The 23867-nt window shown below is 40.9% G+C and overlaps 1 protein-coding gene across 2 annotated transcripts in view; it reads left to right on the top strand.

Moving 5' to 3' along the window:
- Positions 1-23867, top strand: part of Arl4 (ADP ribosylation factor-like 4) — a 93034-nt gene that overhangs the window by 35273 nt on the left and 33894 nt on the right. For both annotated transcript variants that reach the window (XM_076327291.1, XM_076327292.1), the window contains exons 2-4: positions 13357-14823; positions 16835-17050; positions 18880-19072. In XM_076327291.1, the coding sequence (XP_076183406.1) occupies positions 14613-14823; positions 16835-17050; positions 18880-19072 (620 nt within the window). In that variant the 5' untranslated portion in view covers positions 13357-14612. The remainder of the gene's footprint in view (positions 1-13356; positions 14824-16834; positions 17051-18879; positions 19073-23867) is intronic.

Here is a 23867-nt window from a genome sequence, read left to right as displayed (position 1 = left end):
GTGGCTCGAGATGCGAGGTATACACGCAGGGTGGAAAAAATCACAAAGGGGTTTAAAACGCTAAACAATTTTTTGTTTTTTAAGGACGCTTGGGAAAACAATAGATGTTCGGTGTTGAACGAGTTAGATCGATCGTGGATTTTTCCCAGATATATATTATTTTTTTGCGAATATTTGAAATAAAAATTTCGCGTTGTGAAAATTTATAATAGGAAAATTACAAAAGGAATTAACGACTTTCTAAATCCCTTCGTAATGTTTGGTGTACTCCATACCAGCGCTTTTCAAACTTTTCTAGAAAGAAATTATTTTGAATCTCGCAATATATTACCGAATATTTACAAGCCTTTGTAAATATTAAAATAAAATATACTCAAACATTCTGTTTTATTTTAATACATAAGCTTTATTTTATTTTTAGCCGTTGTAAATAGGCTTGTAAATATTAAAATAAAACAGAATGTTTGAATACATTTCACTTTTGAAAACAAAACGAAAAGGATACACGTAAATGTCAGTTGTGCGATTAGCCGACGAGGAAATACGCAACATCGAATTCGAACGATTTCAAACCATTCTATCGCCAAGCAATAAAATCAAATTTCGAGATTAGAATTGAATTATGATTTTTGAAATGAACAGATAAATTACTCCACGTTGTTAATTTTTCGTAAACGCCATTTATAAATTGTTACAATCTTCTCAAAAACCTCCATAATACAGTCTTCTACGATCCGTGTGATCGTCAATCTGTGCCAGAAATAATCGAAAAAGAACACTACACAAACTCGTAACGGTAGAAAATTTAAAACGCTCTGTAAACGTGCAAAAATTTATTCGTCTCGTTCTTTCGATTATTAACGACTGTTCGCGAAACACTTGTTCGCATCGTGTGAAATACGGCTCGAAAAACGCCAAACCTGTCTAACACTTTACTCTCTACAGATTTAGAAAGCAAAAAAAAAAAGGAACCAGAATTTTCATCGTCAAAGTCCTTCTGTCAATTTACTTCCAACACGGCAAAGTATGCACGTGCAGCTGTTTGCTCTTCGCGAACCGCAGAGTTAAAAAAAAAAAAAAAAAAAAAGAAAAAAGTCAGAATTTTCATCACCGAAGTTCTGTTGTCGGTGGACACCCGACAATGCAAGGTGTACGTATAACTGTTTGCTCTGGACCGCTAGGATGATGCTGCGCGAAAGACGAGGACCGTTCGAGCCGGACAAAGAGGACACACTCTAGAAACAGTCCGTCGAATGAAAAAGGAGTCGACACGCGACGAGTGCAGATCGCGAGCGACGAATACAGGCTCGGGATCGTCCCGTGTATTTCTGTCGCTTCTTTGTCTCTCGGTGTTTTGCAAACGCACGCGTCGCACTTGAACCGTCGATATCAGAACACTCGGTCAGATCGTTATAAAGCGGACAAGCCACCACCTTTTTGCAGCAGCAGCACCAACGAGCCAGAATTTAAAAAAAAAAAAAAAAAGAACCAATTATCCGTACGTGTCTCCGTAATCCCGACGAAGTTAATCTTTTCGTTTAAAATTCGACGAGATATAGAAATTTGATTCGATTCCACCGTGAAATCTACGGTATTAATTGGATTCAAGTCGACAGCCTCGAATTCACAACTCGTCTTCGAAGGTTGATAAGTTCGACGAGTCGTTTGTAAGTTTGTTCGGTCGCGAGCCGAATCACGTTAACCGAAGTGGGTCGTTGAAGCAACTTCGGCGAGTCGCTCATCGGTGTTACAATGTGTTTATGTTGCTTGTTTCTCGCGTGATTTTTCGATCGTAGCGTCTTTATCGAATTTACGATATCTGGGACACTTTTAGTAAAATTTCGAATCATGTTGCTTTGGACGAAAAAGTCGCTGTAATAAGAACAAACGAAGTATGTTGTACGATAATAATAATTTCTGGGAAATAGCCTTTGAACTTTAAGTTTTGGATCATTTTTGGTAAGAGAACTTAGAATTGAAACGCAAGAATATGATTTTAATACAGTAATGCTTATACGATCACAATTATTCGTGTTTATTTTTAATAATTTAGAAAGAAACGTTTCGATGAATGTAGTTACAAAATAGTAGAATTTTAATAGTAGAAAATTTATGTAGTTCTATTGAGCTTTAAAATAAAAACACAGGATTAAAATTTTGTACATTCGTGTCGTCTTTTTCGTATTAAAAATTACTTAATACATTAGAATTACAAGTTCTCACAGTGAAGATCGAAGAAAGTTTAAGATGAAGAATTTTATAATAAATATACCTTCGACGAATCATCGTTGTAACGTCCAATGGTGCAACGTTATTAATAGAAAGTCGTTTTAAATTCGAACGTCGTCAAACTTGTAAATCTGAAATATTCAAGATCTCTCGGACCCCATCGAGTCCTTGAAGACTTTTTTTAATGACCCGGTTCAGAATATACTGCAAAATTATATTTCTGTTTCTGCTACAGAGATTGTTGTAAAGAACGATTCGTACAGAACGACGCGTTTAATATTTTACCGATTGGAATCGATTGAACGGGAATTTTTCATTTTGTCGTTTAACAGCATTTAAAAAACCTTTCCACGGATCTCGAATTCCGAATTTTTCATACGTAGATTGGTATCGATTCAAATAGATCTCGAATTCTCGTTCATGAAATTCTCTTTCACGGAGTTGGCGAGGAATGTTTTAATTATGGAATTTTGATTTCCGTCAAACCGATGGAGGAATGTTTAATTTCTCGAGCGAACCACGCAGTCTACCGATTGAAATATTTAATCTCGACCTTCCGCCAAACATTCGCGACAATTGACGAAGTGGTATCGATCAATCGAAACTGTTGAAGCGGACACTGAACCAGAAGGAATCTAGGCGTAACCCGCAATTAGAGCGAGTTAAGTTCTGGACCTTTGTCGCAAAACGGAACACCACATTTTTTCATTCGAAAATCATATGAAATTAAAAATAAAGCTTAAATAAAGCTTAACACTGTGATTGAATATCGATGCACCAATTAAATAAGTAAGAGCGATCATTTTTCCCCTCTTTGGTTTCGAGGTTCCAATGGAATGTGTAAAAAAAGTGGATTCTCCTTATTCGGGTTTTGAATAACGTTCGAGAAAATTTCTTTCACAATTTCGTAACTTTTTGCATTAATATGTTTACTTTCTTTTTTTTGGTCATAATTGTTTACCAGGGTCGAATCGAGACAAGGATTTTAAGAACTACAGGTATCTTCAGGAATTAAGATCGACAATTATCATTATTAAGAACAACCGAACAATTTCATTTTCTATCATTTCCAATGTTTTATCCTGTAATAATAAATGCTTGAGTTATAAAATAGAATTGTAATAGTAGAAAATTTGAGAGAAAGGCGGTTTTCCAAATTCTCGAAACTGCATATCCTTTCTTTAATTGTAATTCACGGATTCCTTTAGCTGTACAGTTTCTTAATTTACTCTCCTCGCGTATCGAACATAACATTTTTTTCAATCGAAATAACCTTTCCTTAAAAAAAAATTAAAGAACGAAAAGTCTACGGGAGAAAGTAAAGAAATGATATTTTAGCTTTACTGTGGTATTTTCTTTGTCTCCTACTTATTCGTTTGTGCATCACGTGTGCATCGGTTGATTGTTCGCAAACAACGTGCCGTAAGAACGTAGCGTAGGGTATAATTGAAAAGTGTCATAAGTGCAGATCGTCGTAAAGCGGAACATCGTAAAGCGGGATATGCTTGTGGAGGGAGAAACGGGGGATAAAAGTATTGGCAGCAATATCTGTAAACTGCATCTGGTGCATGTGCATCTGCATTGGCTTGCATCCCGACCCACTTTTATCTCGTTTTTTTCTGGACCAGTCGGCTGCACCTGCCGGCAAGAACATTTTCGAACACGCGTTCTCTCATTTTTTTCCCTTTCAGGGACAGAATGTTCCCTGCATCGACACCGAACTTGCTTTCTTTTTTCTTTGGAAATTAAATTTTTTGGTCGCACGGGAGCTCCGTGCCCGAACGCATCGATAAACTGCGCGCTACAAGAACACTCGACAAGTTCATCCTCGATGGAAGAAAAATGATACTTCCTGGAAACTCGAATAGGTTATTCGTTATCCGACAATTTTTTCACAAAAAATCAACGTAACGATCAAACGAATAAATTTGTACCATTCGCGAGACGCGATCGCGAAGCGACGATTTGAACTCGTTCGAGAAATCGTTCGTCACGATGCGTATATCTTTGCAATGATTTTAATTGGATACACATTGTTCCAATTGTATCGGATACGTATCATCGCAAGAATCGCGTCGATTGTTTTCAAAGATTCCCCGATTCGACGCTCCATCGTCGACCCGTAGAACGATAATTAAAGATGACAAAACGAGCTACGAGTGATCAAGAAACGCGTCGAGCCGGAATCGTGATCCCAGAAGTCCTAGATTTAATCACGGTGCTAGATAAGACATTGTAGAAAGAACGAACCGTGTAATGTATTTACGGATAAGAAAGCTGTCGTCCTATATAAGTTACTATTGATTACCTTTCCCCGTTGTTGTTTTGCTATCGGTACTGGAGAAGAAATTACACGGTGCATTAGAAACGTGGCTGCACGAGAAACGCAAGTGGTACGCGAGGTGTGTACTCGCGATAATCATAGTTACACTGAAAACAGAACGAAGACCGGCCAGCTATGGGCAGGTAAATAGACAAAACGTGTATCAGGTGTTTGTTTTGCGGTTTATTGGCTTAGCTCTCTGTGACTCGTGTTCCTTGCGGCCTTACTTGCCGAGAAGCCTTAAATTCACTTCGGCACGTTCGGATTACGCGTTTCGTCTAGTCTAGACAGTCCATGTTGGGAGTTTAAGAGTCTCCGAAGGAGTGTCGGCTAATCCGGGTGTCTTTTACGCGTCTGTCGAACCACTTTTCACTGGGAAAAAATACGACGATCGCTCGAACGATCGAAATCGCAACATTCTGTAATCTCCTTTTCGAGAAAACGTTTCTCGCACTTAAACGACACAAATTGTTGAACAGAACAATTCTTGAATTTTATTACAGCAGAGTTTCTCGTATCCGGATTATTAGAGAGGATTTACCGAGTTTATTTCTGCTCCTTTTGGTGATTCACAGTTGGGACAATTCTGATGGGAGCTAGAAAGTTGAAAGAACAGACGAGGGCAAATTAACTCACGTTAATGAAGCAAGCGTTAATTCTAAATTAAGCGTTGATTAATTCCAAACGAAGTGTGTAAACAGAATAGGGGCTTTATTTGTAACAACGATGTATAAATTAAGATTGACAGGTAACGTTTCGATTTTCTAGAGACATTGAGTTACGTAACACCAAAATTGTTGGAAACAGAACACCAACCGACTCGTTCGCATCCATTTAATTACGATAATATTTTACGCATCGAATCAGATTGTAAAAAGAGGGGTTTTTTTCCTAGAAAGAAACTAATGCTGCACATTTTAAGTTCAATATTTAAACCGTTAAACAAAATTTATCTGCGTTACGTCAGTAAAAAATAAACGATTCACCGCACAACTCTTTACACCAAACACTCAACAGGGATACCTTTTGACTTTCAAAAAATCGTGTCAAAAAACAACTGAATGATAAAACAGTATGTACTTTCATGTTGCACCGCTCAGCTACACGCCTAACACCTTATTCCGTTTGAACTCCCGCTACAAAAGAATTATACATTGGTACAACAGAATACTATGTTTCGCAACCCATTCACCGAAGAGTATAATCATAATCTGCGTGTGTAAAAAAAAATGTTAGTTCTACTTGTTTCTGACACGTATCCCGTTTCGTTTCGTTTTCATTCGTCGTTTCAAATTCATCGTATTGTTTTTACTACAAATAGATTACATTCGCCGTAACTTCCTTAACTTCGAGTACAATTTGTACAAACATACGCTGTTACACTTTATATAAACATTATTATACTTTTCGCCTCAATTTTTGTTCTATATAACGATTCCATTCACCGAATTAACATACAAGAAATATTCTATTTTATTAGAAGCAAGGTGCAACGTCACGTTTCGATTCGCACAAATTATCGACACGAGCCGCTAAATTTTGTTTATACATTACATTGGACGAATTTTAAATTAAAATAACGAAATTCGAAATTTTGTAAAACTTCGAATGATTTAGTTTTTCTAACGATTATATTTTATACAATTTACTTATCGTGTAAAAAAATCGAGGCAGGTTGTAACGTAGAGAAAATACGTACGCTTCATCGGTGTTCTATTAATTTAAAATTCGTTCATCCAGCAAATGTTCGTTCGCAAGAATTTTGCAGCGCGGTGTCTTCGTATTTTAGCTAGGTTTCTGCTTTCACAACGATCTCGTCGTTAGAGGAAGCAGACGCATAACTGCGAAATTACACGAAATTATCACGGAGTCGCATAGAATTAAATAGGCAAATAACTAAGGGAGAGAGGGGCGCGTAATCGCGCTGGGTTCGTTACAGAGTAAGAACAAAAGCGACAAGTTGCGTCATTGGAGAAAATGAATTCTCCGGGACAATGGCCGCGAAGATGAGGCTAAGCAGAAGGGAGAAAAGTGTAAATAATTCGTCGATTTTACCCGTCGCGCATAGTCGATAATTGCGTCAATTACAGGTCGTAATTAACCCTCGAAGAATACCCTCGTGTCTGTAATCGACTCGATGCTACGTGCACAGCGATACGGAAATCGAGCGATCGAATCGAGGCGAACGCACGGAAGTCGAAACGTAGATTCGATCGTGACGGAAATAAGAATAAAGGGATTCACCTAACTTGGCGAAAAAGTCATACTAGACACCGGAAGATCCGGACAATAGACCGGAAGAGAGGCTCATGGTACAGACCGCGGTGTCATATAAAGTTAAACGGTTTTCATTATCGTCAATGTAGTATGTAAACAAAATTTGGTAGCTTTACTCGTATCGACGATTTAGAATGGAAAGTGGAACGGTACGTTTCGATCCTTTACGCGTGTTTATCGAACGATTTGATGTATATTTTTTCTTCTCGCGTATAGAAACGATATGAAATTATTTTTGATATGTAAAATTATATATAAAAATGTATTATGGTATCGTGGTGTGATACAGATGAATTATTTGAAATATTTAATTGCTTTTATTTTCATGGAATGTTTTACTTAGCTTTGTATTGTATACGTTCAGTGATCGAAACTTCGAAACGATACCACGTACGAGTGTGTCGACTTTAATTCGAATTAAAGATACGTACACGTTTCATTGTATCTTTACGAGTGTTATCAAGTAATTTACAAGATTTTCTCGATAAAAATTACTTCGAACATGGATCTCGTTCGGATTAGCTTTAATTACACGTCGTTAGAATGATTTTTATTCGATAAACGGTTGGAGATACACCCACGCATACGCAATGGACAAACGTACAAATTTTAATCGTAATTAAAGCGTCTTATCGCTTTCACCTTGCACGAAATACAATCATTATAGCGTTAACTCTCAAATGGTGAGCACTGTTTTTATAGAGCTAACGGTAACGTGACGTCAAATTGACTCTATCGATAATGGTGACGTGACGTCAATTTGACGTATTCTTAGATGGAGGTACATTCTACTTGTATCAAGACGCTATTCTTTGTTATTCTCTAGATAATTTCATTATATTTATAATATTTCGTAAACAAAATGTATTTTTTGCGAATACAATTACAATAATGAATTTTATTTCGATATACTTAACAATAATGAAATAGTACATTTTAATACATGATTTTTCAAGATGTCAAGTCACTGTTATTTGATACAGAGACAATTTAACTTCAAGTCACCATTATTGATAGAGAATCAACCTGACTTCAAGTCACCATTATTGATAGTGAATCAATCTGACTTCAAGTCACCACTATTGATATAAAGTAAATCTGACTTCGAGTCACCACTATTGATAGAAAGTAAACCTGACTTCGAGTCACTACTATTGATAGAAAGTAAACCTGACTTCAAGTCACCACTATTGATAGAAAGTAAACCTGACATCAAGTCACCACTATTGATAGAAAGTAAACCTGACATCAATTCACCACTATTGATAGAAAGTAAACTTGACATCAAGTCACCACTATTGATAGAAAGTAAACCTGACATCAATTCACCACTATTGATAAAAAGTAAACTTGATTTCAAGTCACCACTATTGATAGAGAGTCACTTTGACGTCAAGTCACCGCTATTGTAACGATATTAAGTAAATCCGACGTACATCACCACCGGCGTTACGAGTCAATTTGACGTCACTGCACTAAGGTTAAAATGGTCGCTCGAAAACGGAAGTTACCGTACTGTTCAGTTCCACGAACTCGTGTTTCTGTCCGCGGCAGTTAAACTCCCCTTCCCATCGGTATCATCGGGAACACCACGGTAGCGTTTCATCCTCGAGGAAACTCGCCATTCGATTCTCGCTACCCATTGAGAATACAATTTTCTTCGTCGAAAAGTTCGACGGTGGTTGATTCGTGGCTCTGAAAGCCGGCTGAAACTTTCGAGTGGCTCCGGAGAAAGACAGAAGTCGGTTTCAATTTCCCCAGGCGAATCGAATTTTCCGTTTCTCGTCGAATGCAATCTTCCATCCGAAATTGGAGCGTCTCTTTACGGTTGTTCGAATGAAAAATCGTTGCATAGAAAAAAAGAAAGAAGGAAAAAAAACAACCAATGGCAGCCTCGTTAAACGAAAACGGGGGGAGGGAAAAACGTCCACGATGGCGTCCCGAAGGCAGATTCGAGGGGCTGAGTTTTAATTCTCCGTCGGACACCGGTTGTTGCGCGGTTTATTTCGCCTAAAAATAGCCTGCTCGGCTATTTAACCGGGAGATAAAGCGGGACCATCATCGCAGACCCCGTGATTCCACGATGGGCGAACGTGGAAAACAGGCTCGTGCCGCGCGATCATCCTCCCTTTCGATTATTATTTCTGTTACCGTAATTTACGGTTTCCATTATTCCCAACCGGTCGGCTGACATTCAACAACGGATGTTAATTGGATCGAAACTGTTCCGTGGACCGTTTATTGGAACATGCTCCCCGCGTGTAACTTACATATTGTTCTTTGTAAATGAACCAGCCCGGACGTTCGATCGGAACGAGCGCACAAAGAACGGAATATCGAATCGATGTTCTTTGAAACTGTTCTTCCCTTCGGAAAATGTATCCAATGCCACGTATCCAATGGAAACTCGGACGAATAGAATTTACAACGCTCGGACGAGTTACAAAAGTTAGGGGAAGATCCACGGGGCAAATTTCCCCGATCGAATATCGCGTACTCGTATTTTGTTTAACTCGAGACCGTCGGAAGATGACGTTGAGCGGGTAATTTCTCCGTAGTATCGATTTCGTATGGTTTTTCGAATATCGTGCACGTTGAAAACTCGTCGAGACGGAAGTTTCGTATTGTGTACGAATTTCTTCGTGCCATCTTTAGGTTTTGCGTATTTCTAGGAAAATAGAAACGCAAGGTTGTGAAACTTTCGTCGGAATATTGTGAAAAATGCTATCTTCGAGCCACTGAAGGAGAAACTGGGTTTACAAAGAGGTGCAGTGGGAAAAGGGGGCGGATTCATTGTTCTCCCACTCCAGGGACTTTTTCTAAACTGTCGAATTATACTTACGATATTCGATGTTCACTTAATTTTGCATTAGAAATTACACAACATTCGTAACTATGTTCACTGACTCCTCGCGTGCCTTACTTTTCCACATACGGACATTCTATTCGTTTAAGTTTATCATTTTATAGATTAAAAGTAAATTTTCCCAAGTATTGCATCAGAAGATCGTCGAGTGCAATATTCTTTTTATTCTCGAACTGACCGATTATAATATCACACTTGAACGTTTATAATACACGAGTCACTATCTAGTCTCTAAATTATTAATAATATTGATCGATTCGATAAACGATCGATAAAATTCAATTTTAAATAACTCGCGTATCCGATGTTCCACGAAAGTGAAACAACATTTTACCCGCACCAATTTAATGTATATTTACGCATACATCGGTGCACAAGTATTCGCGTTACGTTTAATGAACGAGGCCAGAATTCTGCGACTCGTGATCGTTGTTATCCATAAAGCGTGTCAGTTTGTAAAGAGAGATCAATCGTGTCTCGTGAAACTGGAATACGCAGCCGGTGGATTTGCATGTGGACTCGTTAGACCTGCACTCTTTGCCAAGGCTAACGATCTTTTCCCCTTAACGAGGTCTTCGAAAGAATCTCCGCTTTAAATACCATTCTTAATTGTCGTTCATAATTGGCTCTTATCCGTAGCGATTAATCGCTGTTGTTCTTTAATTTCCTCGTCCTGTGTTAGATCCTTAAAAAAATTATTATCTTCACACGGTGTTTCGGGTTTCTCCGATCGAACGTCCTACAAGTGGAAATGAATAAAAAAACGTTACGCGAAGGTCGACTGCAAGATCGCAAGCAAATATTGAACACTTAGTTGCAAGATAGTAAGCAAATATTGAACGCAACGCGTAACGAGTAACGATACATTTTCCGTTGCGAAACACAAAAAATTGTGATCGTTTTTTTATCTTATCTCGCGGAATGTTTGCTATCTCGAAACGATTTAACGTGGCTGAAAGTTAATGGCATTGACGTAGATGTCATAACGAACGATTATTTACCCACGATGCACTTATCGTTTAAAAAATCTACTCCTTGCGCGACGATGCATGCTCGACGTTCTATATCGAAACTGCGCTACGAATTTCCTCGATCTCGGTTATCGAGATGTACGTTCGTTCCACCGAGTATTTTTTTAACACGAAGTCACTTCTCTGTGGGACATTTTTTGTTTCGAAGAATCAAAGGATCCGACTCCGGACGAAATTGTACAGTTCGTGTTTCGACGTAATTCTCAAAATTGTACGGATACAGAGACAAGATAAACTCGACCATTCCGCAAAGGAAAATTCTTTGTTAAAATATTTGCTCGTAACTTTGTTACAAAGCTTTCGAGCCGACTTTCGTGTTACACATTTTTCCTTATTCGCACCGGTATAGTACTACGAGAACGGTACACGTATAAAATGTACAAACGGCAGGATAACCTTACGGATCCAGAGATTTCTGAACTTTCCAGCAGTTTTTATCTTTAATACCTTGGCAACTCGGTCCGTCGATAGTTTCAGTCGACCATTCTCATTCGAGCCAGTCTTTGCTTAACTCCCGCGGATTCCTCCTTTCCCCTAATCAATTCTCGACTTATCCAAGTTCTTCTGACTTAGGACTGGTTCCTCGAGAGGCTATCGATCACGGCGTTCGAATCTCGTTACAAAGAATAACGCGAGAGTCCCTTTCGCTGCGTCTGGATTCGGTAGTTTTCGAGCCTGCTGGATCCTCCAGCGATCCTTTACGGACCGTAGAGTTTAGGATCGCTTTATGATGGCTTTAGGGTGCTCGTCTGGATATTTCGTGTTCACCACCCGAAGAGGCGGGGAGTGAATTCTTTTCGTTGGCCCCTTTTGGGAGTTGTTCAACCGACTGTTGCATCTTTTTCTACGAATGGAAACTAGACGGACGATGCTGCACACCGATTTAATCCAGAGACAAAATGGTAATAAGATCTGAAAATAAATAAGAAAAAATTTGGTAATAAAATCTCGAAATAAATAAGCGAAAACCTGAAAGTACAATCTGGAAATAAATCAGGGAAAACTTGGAAGTAAAATCTGGAAATGAAATCTCGAAATAAATACGCGAAAACCTGAAAGTGCAATCTGTACATAAATCAGGAAAAACTTGGAAGTAAAATCGTGTCTCGTGTATCGTGCATCGATCTGGGGAAACTAAACTGCTTATAAATTCAACTATTAATCGACACACTCTTTTCTAAGAAAGAGTTAATTTTTTTTGTTAATCTTTTTCACTAAAATTGAGTTTGTATAACCCAAATGAAGCTATAAGGAATTGAACGAGCTTAAAAAATTTACCGATACTGAATAGCTCAATCCCTTTGTACGATAAAAACAGAGATATCGATGATGTAGGAGTTGCATTTGTAACGATTAATTGTCAACTAATTAGTTGCTAAATTACCGCCGTTTAGATAGTCGGTGATCTTAATAAATTAAATTAATACCCTGCTTGCTATCTTCTCAAGGCTCTCGTGCAAGCTGTTCTTGCTGGCAGATGATAAAGATGCCTGTTGGAGTTAATCCTGTTGCCTTAATTTTTTAAGGCATTGCAGGATTTTTTACAGTATGCTTCATTTTGATCGTGAAACAATAAGTTTGGATTAAAATTTTTATTAAGTAGAGTTATCACGTCCATTTGATAATTCAATTCTTTATTTATGATGTTACAATTATAAGATTGTACGATCCTTTTCAGCTACAAAATATAAATATGATGAAACAGTTTACTGGAACAATTTAAGAGAAGACGAAAATCCCGTCAAGATTCGATAAATAATCATCGAACGTAATAAAACATGTAGGAATAGTCAAAATAAATATAGTGTACCATGATTACAATTTTTCATGGAAAATGGAACACGATAATAATGATTCTGAGCCTGGTGAACCTTACGTAGTAAACAAAGAATCGAATTAATTTTGCTATTTTTCTCGATACGAGTAAACAATATACGATTTAATGTTTCGTAGAATTTCGATACTTTGCGTAAAAAATCTAGAAATTTTGGAAAACGAAATGACTTTGCGAACAACCCAATATATACCTACGTTTCAAAATTACCAGCAGCTCTCGAGTTTAAGTCTCGCAAAAATGTTCCCGCGCTTCGCGTCTTGAAATTTAATAATATCGAAATGCAGACGTCACGTTACGAACCGCTTGTCTGTGTAAATAAAAAAATTTCTCACCTGTCCGAAAGAATCGTGGAAAATTTCAATACACTTACCTTTCGTCGATACACTTTGAAAAATAATCCGAATCGAATCGAAAACTTTCGAATTACCAACAGTGTAACTTTTTACATATCGTCGAAACGTTCCCGCACTGTGTTACAATGTGCATTCCGATGTGTCAAAAATTTCGAAATATATCAAAACGCTGATGGTCACGTGCGTGTACCTTGCGTAAATAAAAATCGAGTCGTCCTTCGCGAACAATTAACGCGACGTTAATGTCGTGGAAACGCGTCACCGGACGCGTACCTCTTTGCCGAGAACTCGCGCAACGGTTCGACACGGTGTGCCTTCCGTACGTGTTCGGTGCAATTCGCGACAATCGTTCGAGAAAACGAGCAACGAGAAGTTCCACCGAAAAATCGAGCGATCGAGCGAAGAAGGCATCGGTAACGCGTTTCTCCTTTCATTTTCAGCCGGCGCGGTAGTGATCGTGGCCTCGAAGCGAGTCCTTTTACGGCAGGGACGAGCATCGAAAGCGGAGGAGAAGACCACCACCCTCCCTCTCCGTCGTCGACTTTGGCCCACAGACACGAAAGGCACCCGGTCGGCGAGCAACGGCGCGAGGGAACGGAACGTGGAAGGAAAAACGAGCAGAACGAGAGAACCGGGTGGAGAGAAACATCGGGAACCTAGACGCCAGGTACAGCCAGCATGGAATAAAGGATCCGAGGCGGCGAACGATCATAAACGAGCCGAGGATTCGGGGGAAGAAAGAGCACCATCGTGGCCCTGGATAGGGTCAGGTAAATCCGGGATGAAGTAGACCGAGGGAGGGGAGAGGGAGAGAGATTCGGGGGACATAGAAGTCCGTATTGTTGTGGGGGGAAGAAGCGAGCCACCGATTCTTCGAAACTACAGAAACCAACGAAGACGCGAAGTGTAGACACCGGGAAAGGTGGACTGGAAACTAAGCAGAAAAGACGATACGACTTCGATCGAAGTACTCGCAGGGATGTGAACGTGCAGTTCGAAGTCCCGGGTAAGACTCGAGAAAGATCCAACGGTGAGAACGGGACAACGATGGGACAGATACAGGGTTAACGAAGACCTGTAGCTCAGAATCTTCGAGGAGAACGATTCGCAGTGGAAACGAACGCGATACGATTTTGATAGAAGATTTTCAAGACCGGACGGTACGATTTTGATAGAAGATTTTCAAGACCGGACGATACGATTTTGATAGAAGATTTTCAAGACCGGACGATACGATTTTGACGAAAGATTTTCAAGACCGGACGTTACAATTTTGATGAAAGAATCACAGGTACGAAGACGTAGACTTCAAGAATCTGAGAAAGAATCGAGAAAGATCGACACGGGAAGAAGAGGGTTGAGCTTTGATAGACGAATCACAGGGACGAGAATCCGGTGAGTTTGAGAAGTCGAATAATCGAGAAAGATCGAGCAGAGCGAGCAAAACGGAAGCAAGACAGGGCGAAAGAGTCGCAGAGATTCGAAACTTGAAGGAAGATTCACGGCTCGCCACGGGAGGAGCTGTGCTTAGTATAAAACAGAGATCGACGTCTGTTAGGGAATAGATAGAAGATCGATGGTTGGGGATAACGCGAGAAGGTGGACTAAATGCCAGATAAAAGAAGAACGATACTAGAGGAGGCGAAGGAGGACTAGAAGAGAGGTCTAGGGAAGAGGAAAGTGTTGAAGGGGAGGAATGGGTGCCGGGATGGGCAGGAGCAGCACGAGCGGCGGTTTTCTCGAGGCACTTCCTACGGGAACGCCGCTCCACGTGGCAATGCTCGGTCTGGACAGTGCTGGAAAAACCACCGCCTTGTATCGGCTCAAGTTCGACCAGTACCTCAACACCGTGCCCACCATAGGCTTCAATTGCGAGAGGATTCGCGGTGGCATCGGCAAAGCGAAAGGTAAATCGAATTTATCATCGTTGTTGTTCTACTAACGATCCCGGTCACTGTTAGTCGTGATCTACGATAAGCATAAAAGATTGGGTAGGCTTTGAAGTTCGTCGAGTTCCGTTTATCCTGACTCGAGGATTTCTGAAAGATACGGTGATCGATTAATTCGATCACGAAGTTCAGTTCGTTATCGAATCCTTGGTGTTCGAAGGATCGAACGCAGAAATTGAACACTGATGTTGAAACAGCTGACGTTGTGCGTTACGTTTTGATTTCTTCTTTCTTGCGTAAAAGTTTAACCGGTGTGAAAACATTTTAATGACAATTTCTTAAACTTTGCACGCGTTTTTAATTTCGGAAAGTAACTTCGTAGTTCTTTAGCTCGAAGATGTTTCGTGAATTTACGTTTGCTTAGAATTCAGAGTTTTCTTGTACGTAAATAAGTACTGCATTTTTCTGCAAGGTTGTTGCACAGTTATCCTCATCGCGTCTCGCTGTCTTCTCTGACATTGAAACAGCTGACGTTGTGCGTTACGTTTTGATTTCTTCTTTCTTGCGTAAAAGTTCGAGCAGCGTGAAAACATATTAACGAGGATTTCTTAAACTTTGCACGCGTTTTTAATTTTGAAAAGTAACTTCGCAGTTCTATAGCTCGAAAACTGATGTCTCGTGAATTTACAGTTGCTTAGAATTCGGAGTTTTCCTGTACGTAAATAAGTACTGCATTTTTCTGTAAGGTCGTTGCACAGTTATCCTCATCGCGTCTCGCTGTTTTCTCATTCTTTTGTCTGGAATGTACGCAAAATCTCAGATTTGATCTCGTTCGTGGGACGTCTCAGCTCGGTCGCGGGTTTAAGAGTGAATTCTGAGTTTAAAAAATTTCGAAGTCGCGGTTTCGGTCGGATATCTTTAAACCATCGATAATCTGTAACCGTGGCCGCTGTATTGAAAAAAGTTAACAGCACGAAACGTTAATACGTAGCGTAATTTACACGTCAGTCGCGTAACCGTTCATGATACTCTCGAGACACGTAACCATTACGCGGCAAAGATAACGACGCGAACACCGCGAAAACAGTTATTACTGTTATCGCGTACGTGTCAACGAAGTAAGTGGACGTCAGTTTCTTGCGAGAGTTGATCTTCCGCGTCCCAGAAACCCGGTAGCATCGATCGAGCGGAAAGCAACAATTACGCCGAAGACTTTCAGCTTTTAGCTTTGTCACTTACGGAATTTTATTGCGACAATCTCCCGTGGAATGTAGCCCCGAAGAAACAAAGTAGACGGTCCAAGTTTATACGAGTTATCGTAATTCCCTGAAAGCTCGGGAAGTAGCCCCGGAAGCTCCATTTTCTTAAATTAGGGTCGTGTAAAAGTAAAAGGGATCACGCGTACTTAGCGAACTGTACTTAAGATAATAACGCTGTTACAGAAAGCTGTCTTGCGAGTTTCGCCGCTTATGTGAAAATTCCCCGTGAAAAATGATACGCGAGGGGCTCGATTAAAACCGTTAGAAAAAAAATTCTTTTCCCGTTCTACGTACATCCTCTCTCTCGACTTGGTTCTCCGCGTATCTTTCCAGCCGGTCGAAACAAGCGACGAAACCCGCGAAACGGTTGCAATGGTCTATCGTTCCGATAAAAACGCAAACGTGATGTACTTTCGTCTATACTTTGACGTTAACCGTTAAATAAATGCCAGAATAATTGTGCCAAACGTGAACACGTGGACTAGAATTATCGTTGATCCCGGTCGGGAAAAAAGTCGCTGGATAATTCGCCGAATGAACTATAATTCCGCTAACCTGTGGAAATACACGTATTCGTATCGGAGCATTCGACAGAGAACGTACGAAGAACAGGATTGATCCGAGATAGATCCGAGAAATCGATCATTTTCGCGCGCGTGTAATCGATCGATTCAACGGTTGCCCTTCCATTTAAAATCCTACCTCGGTTGTAGGTAGGAGGGTGGAGGAAGATAGGAATATAAATGGATTCCCATCGTGGTCTGTCGCAGGTGTGAATTTTCTCGTGTGGGACGTGGGCGGGCAGGAGAAATTACGACCATTATGGAAGTCCTACACCCGATGCACGGACGGTATTATTTTCGTCGTTGACTCCTGCGACGCTGAACGACTCGAGGAAGCGAAGATGGAGCTCACCAGGACGGCCAGGAGCCCGGATAACGCCGGTGTGCCCATTTTGATCCTGGCCAACAAACAAGATCTGCCAGGTAAGACGGTTCCATGCATGTATGCATGCGCTCGTGCCGCATTCCGCTCGAACCAGCGGGAACCGTGGCCTCTTTTTAAAAAAGAAAAAAAAAAATAAGGATCGCTTTCGTGTGACATAATATTAAACGTCTGTTCACCTTTATCCTAGCACATTGTTCCCTTGGAGATTTTAAAACGATTAGGTTTCTAGGATCCCGGGAATCGTTCGAAGCGTTGAACTCGATAATTCGAGGATTCGATATTAAGGGGAACTGAGGAGTTCCTTGCACGAAGATAGATCTTAAATGTAACGTTTGACGGCGTTGTTGGAAAATAGCGTAGAAACAAACGGTTAAGAAAATACTATTGTATTAATTCGAAATGTACGGCTTCACCGAGCAGTCTGTGAACGCACTTGACTGCAATTTATAGCGAGGCATATTCGGATCGAAGATCGTAAATTTTGTCGAGTGGTAACGCTCGATTTTCTCAGCTCCCCCCCTCGGTGGTCCGAAAGTTTATAACATTATCGAGATAAGCACCGAGGATTTCTATTATCCCTCTTTATGTTATTTATTACACAACTAAATCCGAGTAATGAATAACGCACGGTAAACAGACTCCGTGACCCGGAACTAAACAAGCAGAAACCTTCAAAATTGAGAAACGTCCTCAATCACCTTGGATCAACCAGAAAGCCAAGAAAATCCTTCTCTATTTCGAGCCAGTCCCCCTCCACGTGCGGTTGTAACCCATAAACTACTTTTATCGCCCTTTATCGGACAGCTATCTCGAGCCAAATGCCCGATTTAATTCTCCCGGATCAAGGTCATTGTCTATTACGTCAATTTGGATCAAATGGAAACCCAAAAATATTCCTGGTCGTTTTAAATCGGTCGGAAGTCTTTGTTACAATTACCTTGAAACAAAATTCTGTTCGAGCAAATGACATCTTCCACGATGTTGGATCAATTGGAAACCCAAGTAGATTCCTGACCATTTTGGAATGTTCACTAGTGACATTTTTCACCGTGTATCAGCTACCATAAAACCAATTCCTAATTCAAGCAGACGACCTCTTCCACGGTATTCAGAAACCGAGATCACTGTATCGAAAGAAATCATTGTATCTTTGCTTTGAATCGACCACAAATCTCCTTCATAGACGACAAGAATTCACTTACCAATCTCATCGTCCACCATGAACCAGCTACCTGAAAACAAAATCCTGAGTCGAGCAAGAGTTTTCTACAATATTAAATAGTAACCACGTACCATAGAAGAAACCATCGAATTCCTTTTTACTTTGGACCACTCACGAATCTTCTTCATTGGCTCAATACCTGCTATTCCTGTCATCCTTTACCGACCATCTACCTCGAAACAAAATTCTGCATCGAATCAAGAACACCTTCCACGATAACAAAATCCTGAGTCGAGCAAGAATTTTCTACAATATTAAATAGTAACCACGTACCATAGAAGAAACCACCGAATTCCTCTTTACTTTGGACCACTCACGAATCTTCTTCATTGGCTCAACACCTACTATTTCCATCATCCTTTACCGACCATCTACCTCGAAACAAAATTCTGAATCGAATCAAGAACACCTTCCACGATAAAAGAAAAGAAGACGGGAAAGAGGAGAGAGGAGTCTGCTTGTTTCCTTCGAACAGAAACCTGCGTAAATTCCACTCCATTTTGAATCACACGTTACGCTTCCCGACATCCTCAATGGGTCATAGATTCATCATCCCGCATCTACCGAGAAGACGTTCTGTGCTTATCGAGTGTTTGTGTCTCGGTACACCTAAACTGACCAAACCGTTTGACTCGCTGTCTACAGGTGCCAGAGAAGTGGGCGAGCTGGAGAAACACCTCGGTGTCCTGGAGTTGGCAGGGATGCCGGGCAGCGCGTACATCAGAGTGCAGCCAGCGTGCGCGATTACAGGGGAGGGCCTTCACGAGGGCCTGGACACGTTGTACCAGCTGATCGTGAAACGACGCAAACTCGCCAAGCTGAATAGGAAACGGGCTAGGTAGGCCAGGGCTTCGGAGGACTGCACGTGCGTCTTCTGATATTGTCAGTCGCGGACAGTCTCTCCTTTGACGACAGCCACGCCTTCCACGGTGTCTTCTTCCTCGTCCTCATCGTCATCGCGCAATGACGACGTCCACGAGGTGCTCGAGTGAGAACGCGCGCTCCTCCGTCAACGTGGACAATTGTTTATCGTCGATACGCGTCAACACGTTTCCCGACGATCATCATATTTTCGGTCAGTGTTGCTAGACGACGCTGACAGCTTGCGACCGGTGTTTTCGAAAACGCGACTCTGGACGCTGGACACGAGGTTTACCAGATTTTACAAGGACGAACTCCGTCTCCCTACGTTCGAGGTGTCCATTCCTTGAAAGGAAAGGTCAGAATCGTCGATGGATACGTCATCGAAGAAAAGCTCGCGATTCGAAGAACCCCAAGTGTTACGTCCGTTTCAACGATGGATCTAAACGACCTCCGTTGTCTGTTATTGTTTTCTATTTATCGATCTCCGAAGAACGAGGAAGACTATTTCCTCCCTGTCCGAAGGGGAAGTTTCGACGGATACATCGTCTACGGACGATCGTCTCAACGATACAGAAGGGTGTAGAAATTTTTTGCAAACACGAAACGACGAGAGAAACTTCTTCGCTCGAAACGGTGGAACCCTCTAACCGGTTGTTCTTCGGACGACAACGAAACGAGTACTTCTTCGCCGCTACATAGAAGCTCTATTTTACCAAAATCTACATCGCGAAGCGTTTCATGGGGGGAAACTTCTCAAGGACGGTCCCCCGCGGATCTTCACGAGTTTTCTCGGCTCGTTATCGATAACGAGCTCTCGTTGTCCTCTCGCGCGCTTCGAATCGGGCGCGAGAACGGAACGCCGCCTATTTTGTTACCGAGAAGAGGTCAAGAAAAGGTTCCGCGATAGCGACGGTTTCATTGCTGATAACGATGACGTCGAGTCTTATTGACAATGCCGAACGGACCGGGCGCGGAAGACCAAACGGATAGAAAACACGATATAAATAAGTATGACCTCGTCGTCGTGCGCGGATGAAAGACGCAACGAGATATCCGCGAAATGATCGAGAAAAGAACGAATCGGGTGCGAGCAGTAAATATACATCGGATCCCGATTTTCAACGATCCGTGAACATTGAAGATTTTTTTACCTGGACGAAATCGTAGTCTGACCGTGACGTAAAGCGATCGAGTATTCCGATCGAGTAGAATTTATTGCTTTCGCGAGAGGAAGCAAACAGGAAGCAACAGGAGAGCGTTCTTGCTACGCAGGGGAGTATCTCTAACAATCATAATCGATTATCGTGGCTAAAAGAAGCTCGTAGTACGCGTTGATAGACTTCGAGGTGGATCGTGGACCTAGGTGTCCCGGCGATGACCGTGCCTCTCCAAATTTTTGCACCTTTATACGTTGTACGCGAGGAGATTAACCAGGATGTCCAAATTACGTGGCTTCTGCTCCGAGATGATTTTTTGTAAAACAGATGTGATAACAGTCCCCATAACCCCATCCTACCTTGTAACTTAGTGTATCGTGCGTGTGTACACGTGAATCTGTATATTTGTACTCGTTGTCTATCGTGCTATGTAGCCCGGGCGAAAGGAGAGACGAGCTCTCAACGTAGAGGAAGCGAACCGATCGTTTTGAGCTTCGTAGGGAAACTATACATATCTCGAGGACGTCGAACGAAGGTGCTGCTCTCGACGATCGTTGGATCAAAAGCGTGATATTATATATCGTTTGTTAGGATAGCTGAAAGGATATTCGTTGCGATTGAATTTGTTCGATTCGATACGGTGCGTTGCACGAGCCTAGCTCGGCTGGTTTTTCTTCTTTTTTTTTTGCGAGTTTGTACGTTGCTTGGCGAAGTTAACGTCGATTCGAGGGACGCTGGTTTTTTCAAGCCAGGGCTTGACGCGTTCGTCGATTTTTTCCAAGTTCGAGCGAAGGACAGAGCTCAAAACGGTGGGTGCTCGAGTTTCTTGCCAATTGCGTGTAACCATAACGCGGATCCCATTATAATACTTACTTCCGGTGCGGGTAGTTCTTATCGACCACCATCGCGACGAATAGTTTTCTCTTAGCACATTGTCGCGCGTTTACGGGCGGAATATATATTCGACGACGCTTGTCAATTCGAGGCTCGACGACGACGAGAAATTTGCAAAGTACAAACGAACAATATTTATGCTAATCAATGTGTAATATACGCGTGTAGTATTTTGTTTCATTTTTCTTCAAACGCGTTACAAGTATGTTTGTGAACAATCGTCGCATTTTGCGCAGTATCGTGCTCGTTATTTTCAACGGTCACATCGCGCGTGGAAACCTGGCTTAACTCAAACCAGGCCTGCAATCAGTCACTTCCCACGCAATCGAATTGTTATCTAACCCTTCGGTTGTGCCATTTCAAGCTGCAAAAGCGGAAGATCACTGCTAATACCACTGACCGTCGAACTCGTAGAATTTTTTTTTACTATGAATAAAATTCGATCGAAGGTCTACGAAATTTTGAAATTCGCGACAAATGCGATGCAATCTTTTACCTTTCTTTTACTCGTTTCTGTGATGAAGCACTGTTTTCTTTTTTTTTTTCAATTGTTGAACTTATATTCGTGTGGATTTATTACTTTTATCCCAAATGGTATGTTCTCTTATTGTTAAGTTTCTTACATTCGCGTGGATTTATTATTTTTATCCTAAATGGAAACGTGTGTTCCATTTCAAATACCAAGAGGGTGGTCGTGGTAAGAATTACTTGCTCGGATTAGGAACCTTTACCCCGAAAACTTGTTTCTGGTTTGCGAACCGTGAAAAGTGTATTCAGCGTGAGATATCTCGTGTTGGAATTTTTGATTTCGTTCGGTGTTCTCGTGGCCCTCCCTCCCTTCTTACTTTTTATTTCTCCCTGTTCCTCCCTCAAGGGTAAAAAATTTCGTATCGGTAAGAAAAAGAAGGAAACTTGGAAACTCCAAAAATCGTTTATCGTTGAACACGAATCGTCTCCGTTGGAAATAAATCTAGATCGAAGTTAAATTACTTTGCTTCGAATTTCAAGAAAAATCGAACTTCGATGATCGTTATCGTGATTGGAGTTTCCGTGAAAACGAAAACAACGAACAAAGAAAAAACAGTGACAAAAGGAAGGGACTCCAAAAGTGATCGTCGAGTGTGCAAGAAAGTCGATGGAGAACACCTTCGTTAATGAATTTTTCCCGGCTAACGAAGTAATTATTTTTTTTTTCTCTTTTTTCCACGAGAGGTGAAACAACCGGTGGCTTCTTTTTCCAGAGTGTAATTTTGTTTTTAACCGGAGCCCGGGAGTGGAATGAAATTTGAACGCGTGGAAGTCGGACGAGGCAATTTGACTCGTTATTTATTGCGGCGCGTGGATCGATATTAAGCCGAGAGACAGAGGGCAACACGAGACCGGAAATCGCGGTTTGCGGTGTACGATATACGGGGGCAGATTCGTTATCCGGAAACGACGATCCCCTGTGACGGAAGTCACCGCAAAATCGGAAACGTTCTTCGCAGAGGGAAAAACGAAAATACGATAAAACGAAGATTTGCCTCGGTGTTTGGCAAGCACAATATGTTATTTATTAGACAGTTTCGTACTTTTCAACGTTTAGTATGTTCTTTTTTCTTCAAATAATTTATCGATCAAAATACGATTCACCAAATTCGATGTATTTTCATCGTTGAAAAATGAGTGCACTCGTAGTTATTGTTCTCGAAGAAATCTGCATTTTCGAATGCAATGCATTTCTCGAGTATCTATTTATCGTTGCTTCGTTGCTGAATTTTTTTTCCACTTAGAGAATGCTCCAAATGTTCGAAAACACGATAATCCGTTGGTGACTGGAGAAAATGGCGGACGAGAAAGAATTTCATATTGTGATTCAAGATGTTTCTTAATTACGGCGGAGCAATAGAGCGGCATGCCTATTAACGAAGCAGATTGCTTTTCTCGTATTCTTTCTACATTTTCTGTAGCTCTGTGCTCTTTATAATTTAATATTTCTCTGCATTTACGACCGCGTCAACTTCTTAAAAGAAATAACGAGTACCCTGCAGTCCATCAAATTGTTATAATTTTCGTTCAGCATATGTTTTACGTATACGTACGTATTTTTCTTCGGTAAAGTTTGCTTAAACGAAAATACGCAGACTCGAAAAATAAAACAATCTATTTTTCACGAAACTTCAATAAGTCTCCTGTAAAAAATTGTTCACCAAGTTGGTGTTTCTTTAAATATGCAAAGTATTTTTATCCTCGATTCTTACTTCTTCTCAAGTTAAATAATTATTATTTATCCCTGTGTAGTTCTCGTTCGAAAATTTCTCTTTCCAAGAACTTAATCTCCTATGTATTTTCATCATTCTCGATTAATGTTAATGCAATCAACGATGAAAAGGAATCGAGAAGAATTTTCCATCATTTCGAGTTTTATTCAATCCGGACGTTTTCGCGGAAAAAATTCACCGATCGTTTTATTCGGTCACTGATAAAACATGGAAAACGTATTGCGAGAGGAAACGTTTGTAAAACTCGAGGAAAATGACACGATTTGGACCGTCGCCGCGAAGAAACACGAAATCGATAAAAGTGCAATGAGTCATTGTCGGTAACGATGTCGTGTAATTTATTATGCGTCTCTGTTTTGCCGAGAAAATGGGAGACAAGCGGTCACGCGACATTGGAATATTCACGAAAACCGCCATGACGGAGGGCGATAAGGCAACGCTAACTCCTTCGTGACGT

Source organism: Ptiloglossa arizonensis, chromosome 2, assembly GCF_051014685.1.
Source record: "Ptiloglossa arizonensis isolate GNS036 chromosome 2, iyPtiAriz1_principal, whole genome shotgun sequence".
NCBI lineage: Eukaryota > Metazoa > Arthropoda > Insecta > Hymenoptera > Colletidae > Ptiloglossa > Ptiloglossa arizonensis.
Note: the sequence above shows the minus strand (reverse complement) of the source record. Positions and strands in the feature narration are given on the sequence as shown.